We start from the raw sequence: 16,478 nt of genomic DNA, 5'->3' as shown, positions 1-16,478 counted from the left end.
AAATGTAAAGAATATTAATAAAATCAAGAACATGAAGAAAACCTATCTCTGTTTTTAAGGCAAACTTTGCAAAAATGAGATTTAAATCAACCTTTCAACAAACATAATATATTTTATTTGATCTTCAATTGTGTTTCTCAATGTGTCTGCTACTTCTTGACCTATTTGAAATTAGTCATACAGGTCCATGATCACAGCTTTGCGGCTGTTTTTTTCCAATCAGCTCAATTCTCAGTGTATGCTTTCATTTGTCTTATTCATAGGTAATAAAACATGCATTCCTAAACATTTGGAGAAATGTAAAACACCAGTTTATTAGAATGCTATACGTAGATGTTTACCACAAATGTAACCAACAATGATGTCACAAGTTTTGTACTACAATATAATTATGACTACATAAAAAGGCTAAACAAAAGTCAAATGCTCACCGGTAATGGCTTGGTAACACCAATTCTCACTTTTCCAGGAGGTGCGCCCTTCAATGCCTGTACTGCTTCATCGAGGCTGGCATTTTCCAAATTGATTTCATTCACAAACATAAGTCGATCTCCAGGGAGAAGTCTCCCATCTTGCTCTGCTATGCCACCAGGAACTAATGAACGAATTACTATTACTGTGCTTGCTGGGTCAACTGGGTCCTAAAGAAAAACAGAACTATTAATTGTACTCCCTGATGCCGCACTGTCACAACCACAATGTCCAGGAGACCATTGGCCATAATGCTCAGAAAAGCATGCTCTTTCTTTTAAATATCTGTCACCAATAAGCAATGTAAGTGAGCTGAGAACACAACTGCTACATAACATGGCATAAAAGAAACAAGGCATGCCTGTAACAATAGCTTTGCAGTGTGTAGATATATTACGCTGACATAGTTTGGAGGAAGCACACTTTCAGCCATTGTCCAAGTAGTGGTTTTACAAATGTTTAATGGTAAAAACATGCATCAGGTTCAAATTAAGACAAGTGTTATGAAAGCACTTTAGTGATTTGAATCCGATGAAGTTGTCAAGGCTTCCCCTGTAGACATTGGCATATCAAAGTCTGTTGTTAATTTCATATTAAAAGTAACATGATGGCACTTTCATGAAGTAACTGTAGCTATTGAAGGACATGGCCAGTTAGAACTAGAATACCTTACTTTATTTATGTAGGGTGTAACAGGTCCAATGATTGTGATTTACGCCTTTAATTTTGTGGACCAGAGTCATTCGGCTAAATATCATAAGACATGCCTGTAAATTCTGTCTTTGTCTTGGGATCCTCAGCATCACTTAGTGGTCACAGAATGTCTGGGCAGGCTGTCAATTTGGGTTACGTAAAAGACTTGAGATGAGAAGATATTCAAATTTTAGGAAAGATGAATATACAAAGTCTCCCAGAGTTCAGTTGTTGTTTTCCTAGGGGAAGAAAGAGCTACCCCGAAGACTATCCGAAAAAACGGTCAGAAGGCAGCTATTCTATCAGAAGGAATAAACTTTCATTTTGGAGAAGACATCTTGCTTGCCTTCTTTCTGATGAAATTGTGATTCTGCTTGTAAACAATGTAACTTCTTTTTTTTAATAACATGCCCAGTCTGAGAACTCTCAGTGTGCTAATTAAAATCTTTGGCTCCTGCCCTAGAGTTGTACAAAAGAAAGGAAAAAATTCCTCCCACCCCGTGAATTACATTTGGCCGACGATTTCCCAAAGAAGAGTCTGGTTTTATTGGTGCTATCTCTGTAACTTTCTGAAGCAAGGTATTTAACTGCCCAACACTGATGTGTGATTCATTTATAAGTGGCCAACACCTGGGCACCCTTTTCCTTAGGCCAACCTGCACAGCTGAAAATTTGATATTGTTTCCATCATAGGTTTGGGTGGCGTATCTAATAAAAGTTACAGTGCACTGAGTCCCAAGCATAGATGTTTCTTGGAGGAGTACGAGAGGCTTACTGCTGGCTTGCCTTATAGAAATAAGAAAAATATCAAAGCCCTTATTTGGTTTTTTCAAAAAGAACATCTGGGTATCCTCAGGCAGCTGCACAATAACAACTTCAATAACTGCCACTTCATTCAAACACCGCTAAACATTTAATGATGCCTTTTTGCTCAAGAAACATATATGTATAGTCTCTCCTGATCTACATGTAGAACTACACTTGCAAAGCTAAACACCTTTAGAATTATTAACCCAGCCATCTTATCTGGTTCCATTTTATTATTTTCCAGTGTAAATACACTAAAAGTTAGAATTTGAAGGCACTGCTCACATGTAGAGTGAAGGTTACTGACAAGAAAAGAGAGAAATGTTCTACGTGGTGATACTGCAATTTTGCTCCAGTCATGGAAGTCCTCCAAAGGTGAGGTATGCTTTTTCTGAGGCAATGCATATCAGTCAAGCAGCCCACATTTCATATAACATATGCAAAAACACCAGTTGACAACTAATGTGCCCACCAGCAGTTTGGCAACAAAACCTAGTGGTGTATGCTGAAAATCCAGAGAACTTTGCTGAGGGTTTAAGTGCACCTGGCAGCTCTGCAAAGGTGCAGCAGCAGAAAAAAACTGAGCAAGCAAAAGTCTGAATGATTCTCAACCAGCAAAAACCACATGGGTGAAGCTGTGAACAGATAAAACAGCATTCCATAAACATTTATTCGATGTTCAATGTTGTTGAATTAAACACATTTTCTTGGGTTGACAACATAATATCCTCATGCTAACTGGCCAGCCTCTTACTACATAGTGTTAGTTAATTACTTTGGGCGTGTTACCTGGATTATATCCTTTAGTATTTCAGCAGTTCATTCAGAGTTTTTAAGAAAGCAGTAATACATGGAGGAAACAACCTACAGACCATATCAAGTGCTATTTCAAATGGAATTCAATTTACAAAGAATCATTTATATTTACACAACTGTGTAATCTAACCATGTTTAGCAGTCAAACATAAACAGAAAGAGTTTAACTTGTATACATAGCAAACATTAAACATTGAATAAGAACTTAAGTAATTCTGAAAGCCATTTCAATCATCAGTCTTGAATCTAAGGGAAAACGAAAGGATCATGTTAAACACTGTGGATTTACTGGCTGATGTTACCTGATAATCTAGTATGCTGAATCCCAATCCAATAGTCCCCTTTTCTAGCTCAATATCTTGTATATCTGTCCCCCACATAGCTAATGGGGACACCTGCACCCCTTCAACACTTTGGCCAGTATTTTCAGGTGAAATAGCAGCATCATCTGTTTCTGAAGATCCAATGTAGCCTCCAAAATCTATGAGAGACTAAATGAGATAAATGTTATATAAAATATGTTGCATGGTCGTGCTCTACCTCTTTTTACTGCTCAATTTTATCTTGCTGAAAGTCTTACCAGACTCCAGTCTTCTATATGGAATATTCCTAAACATCACACCATCAAAAGTTTAACTAGCATATTAGTAGGCTTAACTTTAAAATGCTTAGAAATAAAATGTATACAAATTGCAGTAAGTATATTGCCCAATGGCTCCAAAGGAAAGATAATACATATTTGCTGACTTCATCAAATTTGCAAACAGTTTACTACTGTGACAATTTAGAACAATTTTAAAAAGCAGAATTTGTAAAATAAAAATTGTACTCATCCATTTTTTGCAGCTACAACATTTTTTCCACAAAATTACTGATACCATCTAAAAGTGACTATGTAACAGATAAACCCAGGATAAGTTCTATCAATCTTGACAGGGCAATTTAGTTCAAATACCAAAATATATGTCCGCAAAGAATTGTGAAGAACTTGATCACAACATGGCTGAAATTCAGAACAAAGGATATTGGTTGATGATTATGTTCAGCAAAAACAAAACCTATAAACTATTCATTTCGACCTATATATTCAGTTTATAAACCATGAATATAGCAGTGAAACAGTACTATGAGACTATATCAACAGCTATGGTCCTCTAAATAAGTGTTGATAATGTACTGGACCATCATATAACGAAATACACCATGACATAAAAGAATATGACATAAAAACAACAACAAATACACAGTGACACCGCCAGGGCCAACGACCACGGAAGCACCGCCAACAGGCTGGCGGTGCTTCCTGGCCAATTCTGACCCGCGGTCAGAAAAGGGAAACCGGCGGTTTCCCGCCGGTTTTCCCCTGGCCAAAGGAATCCTCCATGGCGGCGCTGGATTCCGACCCCCTTCCCGCCAGCCTGTTCCTGGCGGTTTACACCGCCAGGAAGAGGCTGGCGGGAACGGGTGTCGTGGGGCCCGCTAACAGGGCCCCAGCAAGATTTTCAGTGTCTGCTTGGCAGACACTGAAAATCGCGACGGGTGCCACTGCACCCGTCGCACCTCAGCAAATCGGCCAGGCTCCATTCGGAGCCGGCTTCATCTTTGCTGGGGCTTTCCCGCTGGGCCGGCGGGCGATCTTTTGCAGATCGCCCGCCGGCCCAGCGGGAAAGTCAGAATGCCCCCCGCGGTCATCTGACCGCGGGGCGGTGTTTGGGCGGTTTCCGCCCGGCAGGCGGCGCCCGCCGGGGTCGGAATGACCCCCACAATCATTAGCAAACTTTAGAAAACTCTCTGTGCTCCAGTAAATCATGGATGGCCATGATCTTCTGAATGATACATGTAATAAAGTACCTTTTTCTGGCATGGTTACCCAAACTTTTTGCCTGTTGTCAGTGTGCTTCGACTGCTTTTACTGGGATCATGCTAACCAGGACCCCAGTGTTGTGGTTTCTACTCTACTCTAAATTTGGCTGATTTGGTACTCTTTACAACACACAATTGGCATATTGGTGTGCCCCTGTAGGTCCCTAGTATATGGTACATAGGTACCCAGGGCATTGGTACACCAGGGGTCCCCATGGGCTGCAACATGTATTATGCCACCCATGAGAGCCAATGCAAACTCTGTCTTCAGGTCTGCCATTTGTAGCCTGCATGAAAAGGTGCATGCACCCTTTCACTGCTGGTCACTGCACCAGGTCACTGTAAGTCACCCCTATGGTAGGCCCTTCCAGCCCTAATGGCAGGGTGCAGGTCCTTCTGTGTGTGGGCATCCCTGCAGGAGCAGAGGTGACCCTACGAACTCCAGTTCCAATTCTCTGGTCTTCGTAAGTGTAGGGATGCCATTTTAGCTATTTACTGGCCATAGGTCACTACCTATGGCCCAACTACATAAAGGTAACTCTAAACCTAGGCATGTTTGGTATCAAGCATGCCGGAATCATACAACAATACTGATGCCAGCATTAGAGGACCCCAGGATTGCTCCTACCGGTCTTCCAGTGTCTGCGAACAGCCCCTCAGACAGCATTCTGCCCTCCTGCTGCTTGACCAGCTCAAGCATAGGAAGGCAGAACAAAGGATTTCCTGTAGGAGAGGGGTGCAACCTCCACTCCCTTGGAAATAGGTGGTACAAGGCTGAGGAGGGGTAACCTTCCCAAGCCACTGGTTGCTTTGAAGGGCACATTTGGTGCCCTCCTTGCATAATCCAGTTTGCATTAGTCCAGGAACCACCGGTCCCTGCTCTGGTGTAAAACTGCACAAAGGAAAGGGGATTGACAGCTCCCCTGTTCATCTACAACCCAGGGGTGGTGCCCAGAGCGCCTCCAGTTGGCCACTTGATTCTGCCATCATGAAAACAAGATGGGCAGAGGCCCCTGGGAGCATCTGACTGGTCAGGTTAGGCAGATTACATCAGTGAACTCCTCTGATAGGTGGTCACCTTGCAAAGTGACCAACCTCCTTTTTGGGCTATTTAGGGAATCCCTTGCGGGTGGGTCCCCAGATTCGGTGTGCAAGACACCACCAGGACTCCTCTGCAATGACCTCTTCTGCTCCTGGCCACCGGAACAGCTGCCGGACATCATAGGAACAAAACAAGACTGCAACACCGAGACTACCTCTCCTTGCAACATAGCTTCTGCGGCTCTTGTCAGCAACCTGCATCATTTCCACGGCTGTGCATCCTCTGGGGTCAGCAAGACTTCAGCTGCACCAAAGAAACGAGAAGCAATCTCCCTTGGAGTGAAGGAGTCACTCCCCCCTGCATCTGCAGGTACCTAAGGCAACAACGTCCGGCTGCTGGCATCTCCTGTTCTCTGGAATTGTGAATATTCTCCAACACAAGTGGTGGTTGTGAGGGATCCTCTGGGTCCTCTCTGCCTTCTGTCCAACTTGGGAGACAGTGAGCCCTTGCCTCTTCCTCCAAGACAGAACCCCTGTGCACCGCGACTGTTGCAGCATCAAAGGCTTGTTGACTCCTGCTCTGGGGGATCTTCAGGCTTCAAGTATCCCTGGCCCCTAATACTCTACCTCTGCAAGGACAGTCTCCTCTCTGCTGCTCCAGCAACGTGGGACTCCTCTTCAGGTGTGCTGTCTGGGCCTCTCTGCAGCTTATTGTGCTTGTTGCCAATGAGTTGCTCGTGGGGGCTACGACTGTTTCTGCTGGCTCTCCTGTCTTCTGAGGGTCAGCCTGGACTCTGCTCCAAGAGTCGAGTCCCCAGGACCTTGCTGGTCCTTTTCAGCTCTGCAAATCTACAACTTGTGCTTGTTGGTGTTCCTCCTGACCACTGACCCTTCTGCAATCCGACGACCGTCGAGGGACAGCTCCTAGGTGACTTCAGGGACTCCCTTGCAGCTCCTGGACTCGGCAGCTAGACTTCACCCACCACCGCCGACCCGGATTTTCACCCACAGAAGGGTGGGCATTGCCTCCTGCCCCACCGGGACACTCCTGCGTGGCTGGACTCTGTCCCCTTCTTTTGCAGGTCCTCTTCTTACAGAATCCACAGTTGGAATCCACCGGCCTGGTCCTGTTCCTGCAATATTCCATGTATGAATCCCCATGTTAGACTATGGGACGACCAGGTAGCCTACTTCTGCTCTCCCGGTAGCTGGGGTCTTCTAGATACTTACCTCTTAGGGTTCCACTCTCTCCCAGCCCTTGGCTAACTACTCCACATCCTCTGGTGGGGAACCCTTTCTCGCATTCCACTTTTTTAGTATAGATTTTGTCCCCCCCCCATAGGGCCCTTGCTATGTTTAGCTATTTCCTAATACCTACCTGTGTCTATTTTGTGTGTACTTACCTCCAGAAGACGATTGGCTATAGTAATCTAGTTTGATGTTCCTGTAATAAAGTACCTTTATTTTTGCAACACTGTGTGATTCCTTTCATGTGGGATACGTTACTGTGTGACTAATGTGGTATTGCAAGTGCTTCACACTCCTCCTAGATGCCTGGGCTGCTCACCACAGCTACCACTAGATAGTCCTGGCTATCTGGACATTGTAACACTATCCAATGAAGGTTGCCTGGATCAGTATAAGATGGGACACAATAGGTGTCCACCACACACTGGGCCAGCCTCCCACAAAACACCTCTCTCAAACTGCTGTTCCTCAAATCTAAATAAGACTGGAGCCATCCAACATCTCTCGCTGCAGGAGACTCTCTCACACCAAGATTCAAATCCAAAAGTACAGGACATGCTCTCCTAGAAAACCTGACCAGATCAATAATCATCAACCACCGCTTACTAATATCTCATATTTGGCTGATCTCCTAAATCGACAGGTAATAAATGTAGAGACTGTCAACTGTTTTACACAAATTCCTTTTACACCCATCTGTCATTATTGTGAATGTGTCGTTCAGTAATTTGTAGGTTAATTGGAAGTTATCATGAAACAATGTGGAACTCATCAACTGCTCATTGTGCACAAATCACTGCATTCCATTGAATCCTTCAGCCATCTCTAGGACTCAAAGCCACCAAAGAAAATCCCCCAACCACAGATGCTCACTACTACATAAAATCTATTCTAGGCCTCCAGTACACACTGTGGCTGAAAGGCTTGACACACATTCACAGATCAGGTACTCAGACTAGGGAACATCCTGCTGATATTGATCAAACCAGCCTGTTTTCAGATAAAAACTGAACATGTAATAAATTTTGAACACACTCAGCAAGTAAGCATGTAAAGGGGCTCGCTTCTCAGCCTTACACTACACATTTCCTCAATGAATCTCTCCCTGAAAGATACCACCTAATATTTACTGAATAAAACTTATTTCAATGTATTTTTAAACACTACTCAATCATTTAATATGACAATGGTTTGATTACAGATTCATTTATATAAAAAAGTAACTGGCTCATATTTCTCACACTCTAGCCTGTGTAATTTGTTAGTGGAACTTAAATGTGGGTGAGACTGAGGAAAGTAAAGGCATAAACATTTATTTTCATGAATCTACAAAGAAAAGCATGAGAACACTGCACACAAAAGTTTAAACATAGTTTATTCCAGAATATATGGGGTGAAACTATGAATAAACATACGTGAGAGGCATGGATCTAAGGTTTACCAAAGCTGGTTAGCATGGCCCATTAGGCTGCATCTTATAATTCAGACGCATTAAAAAAGGAAAATGGGAAGATGACCCCAGGAGAGTCTTTCAAGAGCAACTTGAGTCTCCAATTAATCCTGGCTTTGCTCACTCAGGGTAAGAGTCCTCATGATGAATAAACCAATGGATATTCGAGAAACAGGAGGTTGGACCACTGAGAGATGCACCCATTCCAAGCAATGTGGAGAAATAGATGCGGATAACCTTCGATTTAAAGTTGAGAGAACAAAAAGATCTAAGAAGTGGTGTTAAAATATTTCTACCATTCGTGAACTTCTACTCCAGATTCTGACATCCCAATAAGCAGAAAATTGATACACTCCACTGTCCACTATCTCCCTCCACCTGTAGTGCAATCACTGATGGAGGGTGAAAGTAGAGGGAACTCTGTGCTGTCTAAGGGTGCAGCACCAGAAAGACTGAAGGTTTGGTAGCTCTTGGATCATGCTAGTTATCTTATGAATCAACTGAATGATGGCAGCTTAATAAAATAATGCACAACATCTGAGAAACACTTCACCATTTTACTTGAGGACTGCACAGGGATACCGGATTATACGGTCCTCATAAATAACAAGTTACTTACTTTAAGTGACACTCTTTATGGTGGACACTCTATCAAATCACAGATTCCTCAACCTTTGATTTCCCCCAGGAGCCAGACTGTATTCTAAAACTGTTCCAGCAATTGATTCCATGCACTGGTAGCTAGTACTATTGGACTCTGAGGAGACCTCGCCATGTACCTATAAGTGACAGCACTTAGTCATATATAGAGGACACCCCTGTGTTCTGATGTCAGTTTTAAACCAAGCATTCCGTACCCTCAGGTGTGGATTGCAAGAGATAGAGTGAGAAAATTGACACTGTGCAAAATGTCAGTCCACTTAAGGGAGAGGAGGGAGGGTGAGTATGCACCAGAAGGAAAATTTTACTTACCCAGTAATCATCTATTCATGGCATGTAGTGATGTATGTAGCTCACATGCTCTGAATACTCCTTGCCATCTAGTGTTAGGTCCTGAGTGGTGCAAACTGTGTCATCGAAGAATTGTTTAGAGCAGAGATCTTCAAACTGGGGGGCATCAAGTGACCCCCTGATGGGAGGTAATGGGGGGAGGGAGGGGGGGCGGTCCCCAGGCTCTGGCCAAAAAAAGGATTATGCTGATAATAGTACTGTTTTCAGCATAAAAATGTTCATTGCATTTTTAAAAATGTAACATAACTTAAATGCAATGTTTAAGTACGTCTAGACATTTTTAAACATTGCCAACTTAACAGAATAGTTATGAAAAATTCTGAGCTGGCCCGATGATTTATTTTTTACCACTTGGGGGGGTGGGGTGCAGCATTAATAAGTTTGAAAACCACTGGTTTAGAGTCACTGGATTGAGTGACTCCTCCTCTCGGTGATAATGTGCATGGGCATTGACTCCTTTGTTAGACTGTTTTCCCACAGGTGGGCGAGAAAAGGAGTGTACAAGAAGTATAGGGAAAGAGATGTCCATGCAGATAAAACTACATATGTACAAATATAGACAAATATAATGTAACTGAAACAGCCACAGGTGTCCGGGGAGGAGGCATGTGAATTAACAGCACTACATGCCACAAACAGGTGCTTACTGGGTAAGTAACATTTTCCGTTCAATGGCATGTATGGCTGTAGGTACACATGCTCTGCATAGACTGTAAAGCAGTCCCTCTATAAAAGCGGAGGCTAGCCTGTGGGAGTTGTGATGATTGAAAAAGTGTTCGCAGCATAGCTTGACCTACATTAGCTTGCTGTCGTGCCAGTAGATCCACATAGTAATGTTTTGTGAATGTATGTGGTGTAGACCACGTACCTGCCTTACAAATGTCAGCTACAGGGATGTTACCAAGGAAAGCCATAGTGGCCCCTTTCTTCCTAGTAGAATGTGCTCTAAGAATAACCAGTAACTGTCTTTTTGCTTTAGCATAGCAAGTCTGTATACCCATCACTATCCGTATAGCTATGCCATTTTTAGATATTGGACTGCCCTTGTGAGGTAGTGAAAAGGCTACAAAGAGCTCTTTATTTTTCCTAAACTCTTTGGTTCTGTCAATGTAAAACATGGATGCCCTTATCATCCAGAGTGAGGAGAGCTCTTTCCGCAAATGAGTTGGGCTCCATAAAGAAGACTGGTACTCAATGAATTGGTTTATATTGAACTGTGAAACCCCTTTAGGAAGGGACTTTGGGTTTGTGTGAAGGACCACCTTATGTCTATGAATTTGGAAGAGAGGTTCTTCCAAGGTTAGGGCCTGGAACTCACTGACACATCTGAATAATGTGATGGCAACTAAGAAAGCCACCTTCCAAGAAAGGTATTCAGGAGAGCATGAATGAAGTGGCTCAAAAGGAGGGCCCATGAGCCTGGTAAGCACAATACGGAGGGTCCAGGATGGTGCAGGAGGCAGCATGGGTGGAATGACCTTTTTAAGGCCTTCCATGAAAGCACTAATGAGTTGGATTCTGAACAAAGAGCTATATTGTCTGGTCTGTAGATATGCAGCTATAGCTGCGAGTCGTAGGTGAATGGAAATATAAGGTAAATTTGCTTTTTGTAAATGGAGAAAATAACAATGTCTTGAACAGTAGCTTTGATGGGGACAATGTGTTTGGGTTGGCAGTGGCAAACAAAATGTTTTCATTTAGAAGCATAACATGCTCTAGTTGTGAGGTTACAAGCTTCCCTGTGAATGTCCATGCATTCAACAGACAATCCTAAATAACCAAACTCTATGACTTGAGGAGCCATATCGCAAGGCTTAGTGACATGGGGTCTGGATGTCTGGATGTCTGATCTGTCCTTAATTTTGAGTGAGAAAGTACAGCCTGTTGTAAAGCTTCTTGTGAGGAAATACTGACAGTTCCAGAAGTGTGAATGATGGTTGACACGCCCAAGTGGGAGCTACAAGGATCACGGTGAGCGATGTTTGCCTGATGCTCCGAACCAGAAATGGAATGAAAAGGAGAGGTGAAAAAGCATAAGCAAATATCCTTGACAAGTTCATTCATAGTGTTGCCCTTGGATAGAGGGTGTGGATATCTGGAGGTGAAGCATGGGCATTTTTTGCGTTACCTGCTGGGCAAAAAGGTCTATTTGAGGAGTTCCCCACTATGCGAAGTACGCTTGAAAGACTTGTGGGTGGAGTTCACATTTGTGGACTTGTTGCTGCATCCTGCTGAGCAGGTCTGCAAAGTTGTTGTCTGTCCCTGTGAGATACTCTGCCAACAGGTGAATGTGGTGGTGGAGAGCTCACTTCCATATTGTCTGAGAGAGTTGTTACATTTGGGACTGTTAAACATGGCATCTTTTGTCAAGTTCCCCGTGTCTTTTTGCCTTCTGACCTCTTGTTTTTATGGTATGCTGGACTTCATTTTTGCTGGTTTATTGTCTCTGCACACTTTACCACTGCTGGTCACTGCTAAAGTGCAAGGGCTCCCTATGTAAATTGTATTGGTGATTGGTTTATCCATGATTGGCATATCTGATTTACTAGTAAGTCCCTAGTAGAGTGCTCTATGTGTGCCAAGGTGCTACTAGTGGGCCTGCAGCACTGATTGTGCCACCCACATAAGTAGCCCTGTAAATATGTCTCCGACCTGCCACTGCAGTGTCTATGTGTGCAGTTTTGAACTGCCATGTTGACAGGGCAAACGCACCAACTTGGTTGGCCAAAACCTTCCCTTTTTGTAAATTTAAGGCACTCCTACGATAGGCCCAAGGAAGCTTCATGGGTAGGGAGCAGTATATTTAGAAGGTAGGAAACGTGTTAGTGTGTTTTACATGTCCTGGTAGTAAAATACTGACAAATTAGTTTTTCACTAATGCAAGGCCTATCCCTCCCATAGGTTAACATTAGGATTGCATTTAAATTCCTCTTAAGTGTAATTTTCTATTGGGAGACGATCGAGGTATGGAGAATAGGGTCTCTGAACTCACAATTTAAAAATACATCTTTTAGTGGAGTTGGTTTTTAGATTGTCAGTTTGAAAATGCCACTTTTAGAGCATGGGCATTTTCTTGCTTAACCATACTGTGCCTCTGCTTGACTGCTGAATCCACATCTGGGTCAGACTGACAGTTAGGCTGGTTGCGAATTCACATTAGACAGTCACACAAAGGGAGCTGAGGTGTGTCCTGCATATCCTGATGGGTCTTCCTGGGCTAGAGTGGGAGGGAGGAGCTGACACCTGCACCTGAAAGGACTGTGCATATCCTCACATAATGCAGTCTCTGAACCCCTGCAGTCTGCAGCCGGACCTGGGCAAGGCATGATCTTGGGAACAACAGACTTTTCTTGAAGTTTGCAAACTTCAAAGGCAGAATTTAGTATAAGTACTGGACTGCTGACCCCGCAACTTTAGAATACTTCTGGAATTAAGAGGAACCTCTGCAAGGAGAAGAGCTGATGAGCTGTGAGGAGGAGTACTGCCCCTTTGCTGCGTGTGCCTTGCTGGGTTAGTCTGGAGTTGCAGCTTCTACTAAGGAGAGGACAAAACTAGACTTTGCTCTGAATCCTACTTGTGAAGTTTCTCCAAGGGCTTTAAGTAGAGCTTGCCTCCTGTTGGAAGTCTCAGGGACACCAAAGACTTCAAGTTCATCTGACTACAGCACTGAGAACTGTGTGTTTTGTGCTGCAACAGAAGAAAAACCACCACCATGCCATAAACAATGCCACTGCCTGCACATGACCTGACAGTGCGGCGTGGAGCCATGCCCCACTTTGCACCCCAACCCTGGTCAACACAGCCTAATGCCATCACCGAGCCGCTACTTGCACCGTGACCTCTGGGTCCTGCATGTCGCATCGCCTCACTTTAAGGCTGGCTGCACCGTGGCCTGAGGACACTGCTTGTGAGGTATACAAATCACCGTCCCGTCCCACAGCACAGCCCCGGTCCAACAACACCAGCGCCATTGACTCGAGCATCGTCAACAGACACCCGTGCATGACTGCGACCCGTGGGCATTGCACAGAGCCCGGCCGTCGTACCTCAGCCTTGGGCCTACCGACAAACTTGCTTAAGCAATGATGAAGATGCAGATGCCTGCACAGTGACCTAGAGACACCACACCTTATTTGTTTGGGATTCACTTCCCGGTTCAGACAGACCACAGGCCCCTCAGATGGTTAGTGCAGATGAGGGATGAGAACCCAAAACTGTTGAGGCGGCGCCTTAGTGAGGAGAACTCCTGGAGAGGATGAGTAGTTCTCCCTACTCTCAGCTGGAGGGGATACATGTTGGCCCTGGCATCTTTTGGTGTGTTTCCCCTGTCTTTTTGCCTTCTGACCTCCTGTTTTTATGGTATGCTGGACTTTGATTTTGCTGGTATATTGTCTTTGCGCACTTTACCACTGCAGATCAGTGCTAAAGTGCAAGGGCTCACTGAATAAATTGTATTGTTGATTGGTTCATCCATGATTGGCATATTTGATTTACTAGTAAGTCTCTGGTAAAGTGTACCAGCTGTGCCAAGGGCCTGTCAATCAAATGCTGCTAGTGGGCCTGCAGCACTGATTGTGCCACCCACATGAGTAGCCCTGTAAACATCTCAGACCTGCCACTGCAGTGTCTGTGTGTACAATTGTGAACTGCCATGTCGACCTGGCAAGTGCACCCAATTGCCAGGCTTAACCCTTCCATTTTTGTACATTTAAGGCACCCCTACGGTAGGCCCAAGGCAGCTCCATGGGCAGGGTGCAGTGTATATAGGACATGTGTTAGTGTTTTTACATGTTCTGATAGTGAAACACTGCCAAATCCATTCATTTTCCACCATTGCAAGGCCCATCTCACCCATAGCCTAACATGGGGTTTACATTTAAATTCCACTTAGGTGTAATTTCCCATGGGGAGCCGATAGAGAAGTGGAGTTTGGGGTCTCTGAACTCACAATTTAAAAATACATCTTTTAGAAAAGTTGTTTGTTAGATTGTCAGGTTGAAATCGCTACTTTTAGGAAGTGGGCATTTTCTTGCTTAACCAAACTGTGCCTCTGCTTGGCTGCTGAATCCATGTCTCAGTCAGACTGATAAGGTGGTTGTAATTTCATTCTAGACAATGACACAAACGGAGCTGAGGTGTGCCTCGCATACCCTAATGAATCTTCCTGGGCTAGAGTGGGAGGGAAGAGCTGACACCTGCACCTGAAAGGGCTGTGCCTGTCCTCACACAATGCAGTCTCCGACCTCCTGGAGTGCGTATGAAGCCGGGCCTTGGCCAGGCAGGATCTTGGGAACAACAGAAACTTTCCTTTGAAGTTTGCCTACTTCAAAGGTAGAAATGAGTAAAAGTATTGGACTGCTGACTCCACAACTTTAGAACACTTCTGGATCAAAGGAAGCCTCTGCAAGGAGAAGTACTGCCCTTTGCTGTGTGTGCTTTGCTGGGTTGGCCTGCAGTTGCTGCTTCTGCTGTGAAAAAGACAAAGACTAGATTTTGCTGTGTATCCTGCATGTGCAATTTCTCCAAAGGCTTGAAGTAGAGCTTGCCTCCTGTTGGAAGTCTCAGGGACACCAAAGACATCAAGTTCATCTGACTGCAGCACTGGGAACTGTGTGTTTTGTGCTGCAACAGAAGGAAATCAACCACGACGACATCAACAACGCCTCTGCCTGCACCATGACCTGAATGTGCTGCATGGAGCCGCACCCAACTTTGTTCCGCAACCCTGGTCTCACCAACGCCGCCACCTACTGCCATCACTGAGCCACTGCTTGCGCCGTGATCTCTGTGGGCCCCGCACATTGCACTGATTTGCTTCACACTGCAGCCTTGGTATCCCCGACGCCACTGCTCTAGGCTGATACCAACGCTGCTGCCAGGACCGTAGCCTGAGGACATTGCTCGGTCAAGAAGCACCGTCCCGCACCACAGCCCCAGTCCACCGACGCCAGCGCCATCGACTCAATCATCATCAATAGATGCCCCTGTCTGCATCGCAACCTGTGGTTGCCGCACGGAGCCTGCTTCGCATCATATCACAGCCTTGGGCCTACCGAAGACGGCGTTTCAGCGGCTACAATGCCAATGCCTGCACCGTGACCTGGAGACCCCGTACGTCGCACCGTCCCACTTCACACCGCAGCCTGGTCTCACTGATGCCGCAGGACGCAGTCACTGAGCTGCTGCCTGCACGTGAGCTGTGGGTAACGCGCGTTGCATCATCCTGCGTTGCACCGCAGCCTTGACGCCATTGACGCCAGCGCTCCTGACTTCCTCATCAGGAAGGATTTCAATCTGCAACATGTGTGACTTCAAGGGCCCAACGACCCCTGCACTGACCTCTGGAACAGATGCCTGTCGCGAGACCGCAATACCCTGCCTTTCCAAGGTAGTGTTTGCGGGTCAGCCCAACACTGTAGCTGACCTGCGACCTCGCGGCTGGCCGGAACTGTTGGATTTGTTGTTCACGACACTGTGATAGCCCCGGACGGAGCTATCGAAATCAAGGAACTATATTTTTAAGTACTTCTTGAAAAATTCATATCTTTATTACTGTATTTTAGATTTTTCTCGTTTTGGTCTTGTTTTACACACATAAGTATTGGCTATTTTTCTAAAACTGGGTTGGTGTCTTTTTGTAGTGTTTTCACTGCATTTTTGTGTGTTATGTGCAAATGCTTTCAACATTGCCTCTGAGATAAGTCTGACTGCTTGTGCCAAGCTGCGAAGGGGATGAAGCAGGGGCTATCTTAGGTGTGTGACTCCATTATCCTGACTAGGAAGAAGAGTCCCTACTGGGACAGGGTGCAGGCCACTGCTGTAGGAACGTCCCCTCTTTCTGGCATAGTTGCCTCCACTTTCTGCCTGATGTTAGTGTGCTTAGACTGTTTTCACCGAGATCCTGCTAACCAGGACCCCAGTGATTGTGCTCTCTCCTCCAAATGTAGTTACTTTGGTACTTCTTACACCCCACAATTGGCATACTGGTGTATCCCTGTACGACCCTAGTATATGCTACTTAGGTACCCAGGGCATTAGTACACCAGGGGTTCCTCATGGGCTGAAGCATGTATTATGA

General features: G+C 44.9%; 1 protein-coding gene across 12 annotated transcripts in view; it reads right to left on the bottom strand.

Annotated features, from left to right (window-relative positions):
- The window catches only part of MPDZ (multiple PDZ domain crumbs cell polarity complex component), a 1,044,214-nt gene that overhangs the window by 692,918 nt on the left and 334,818 nt on the right, over positions 1-16,478 (bottom strand). For all 12 annotated transcript variants that reach the window (XM_069238948.1, XM_069238974.1, XM_069239000.1 and 9 more), the window contains exons 17-18: positions 3,090-3,278; positions 432-641 (exon numbers count right to left, since the gene is read on the bottom strand). In XM_069238948.1, the coding sequence (XP_069095049.1) occupies positions 432-641; positions 3,090-3,278 (399 nt within the window). The remainder of the gene's footprint in view (positions 1-431; positions 642-3,089; positions 3,279-16,478) is intronic.

The sequence above is a fragment of the Pleurodeles waltl genome, chromosome 1_2, assembly GCF_031143425.1.
Source record: "Pleurodeles waltl isolate 20211129_DDA chromosome 1_2, aPleWal1.hap1.20221129, whole genome shotgun sequence".
In the NCBI taxonomy this organism is placed as follows: domain Eukaryota; kingdom Metazoa; phylum Chordata; class Amphibia; order Caudata; family Salamandridae; genus Pleurodeles; species Pleurodeles waltl.
Note: the sequence above shows the minus strand (reverse complement) of the source record. Positions and strands in the feature narration are given on the sequence as shown.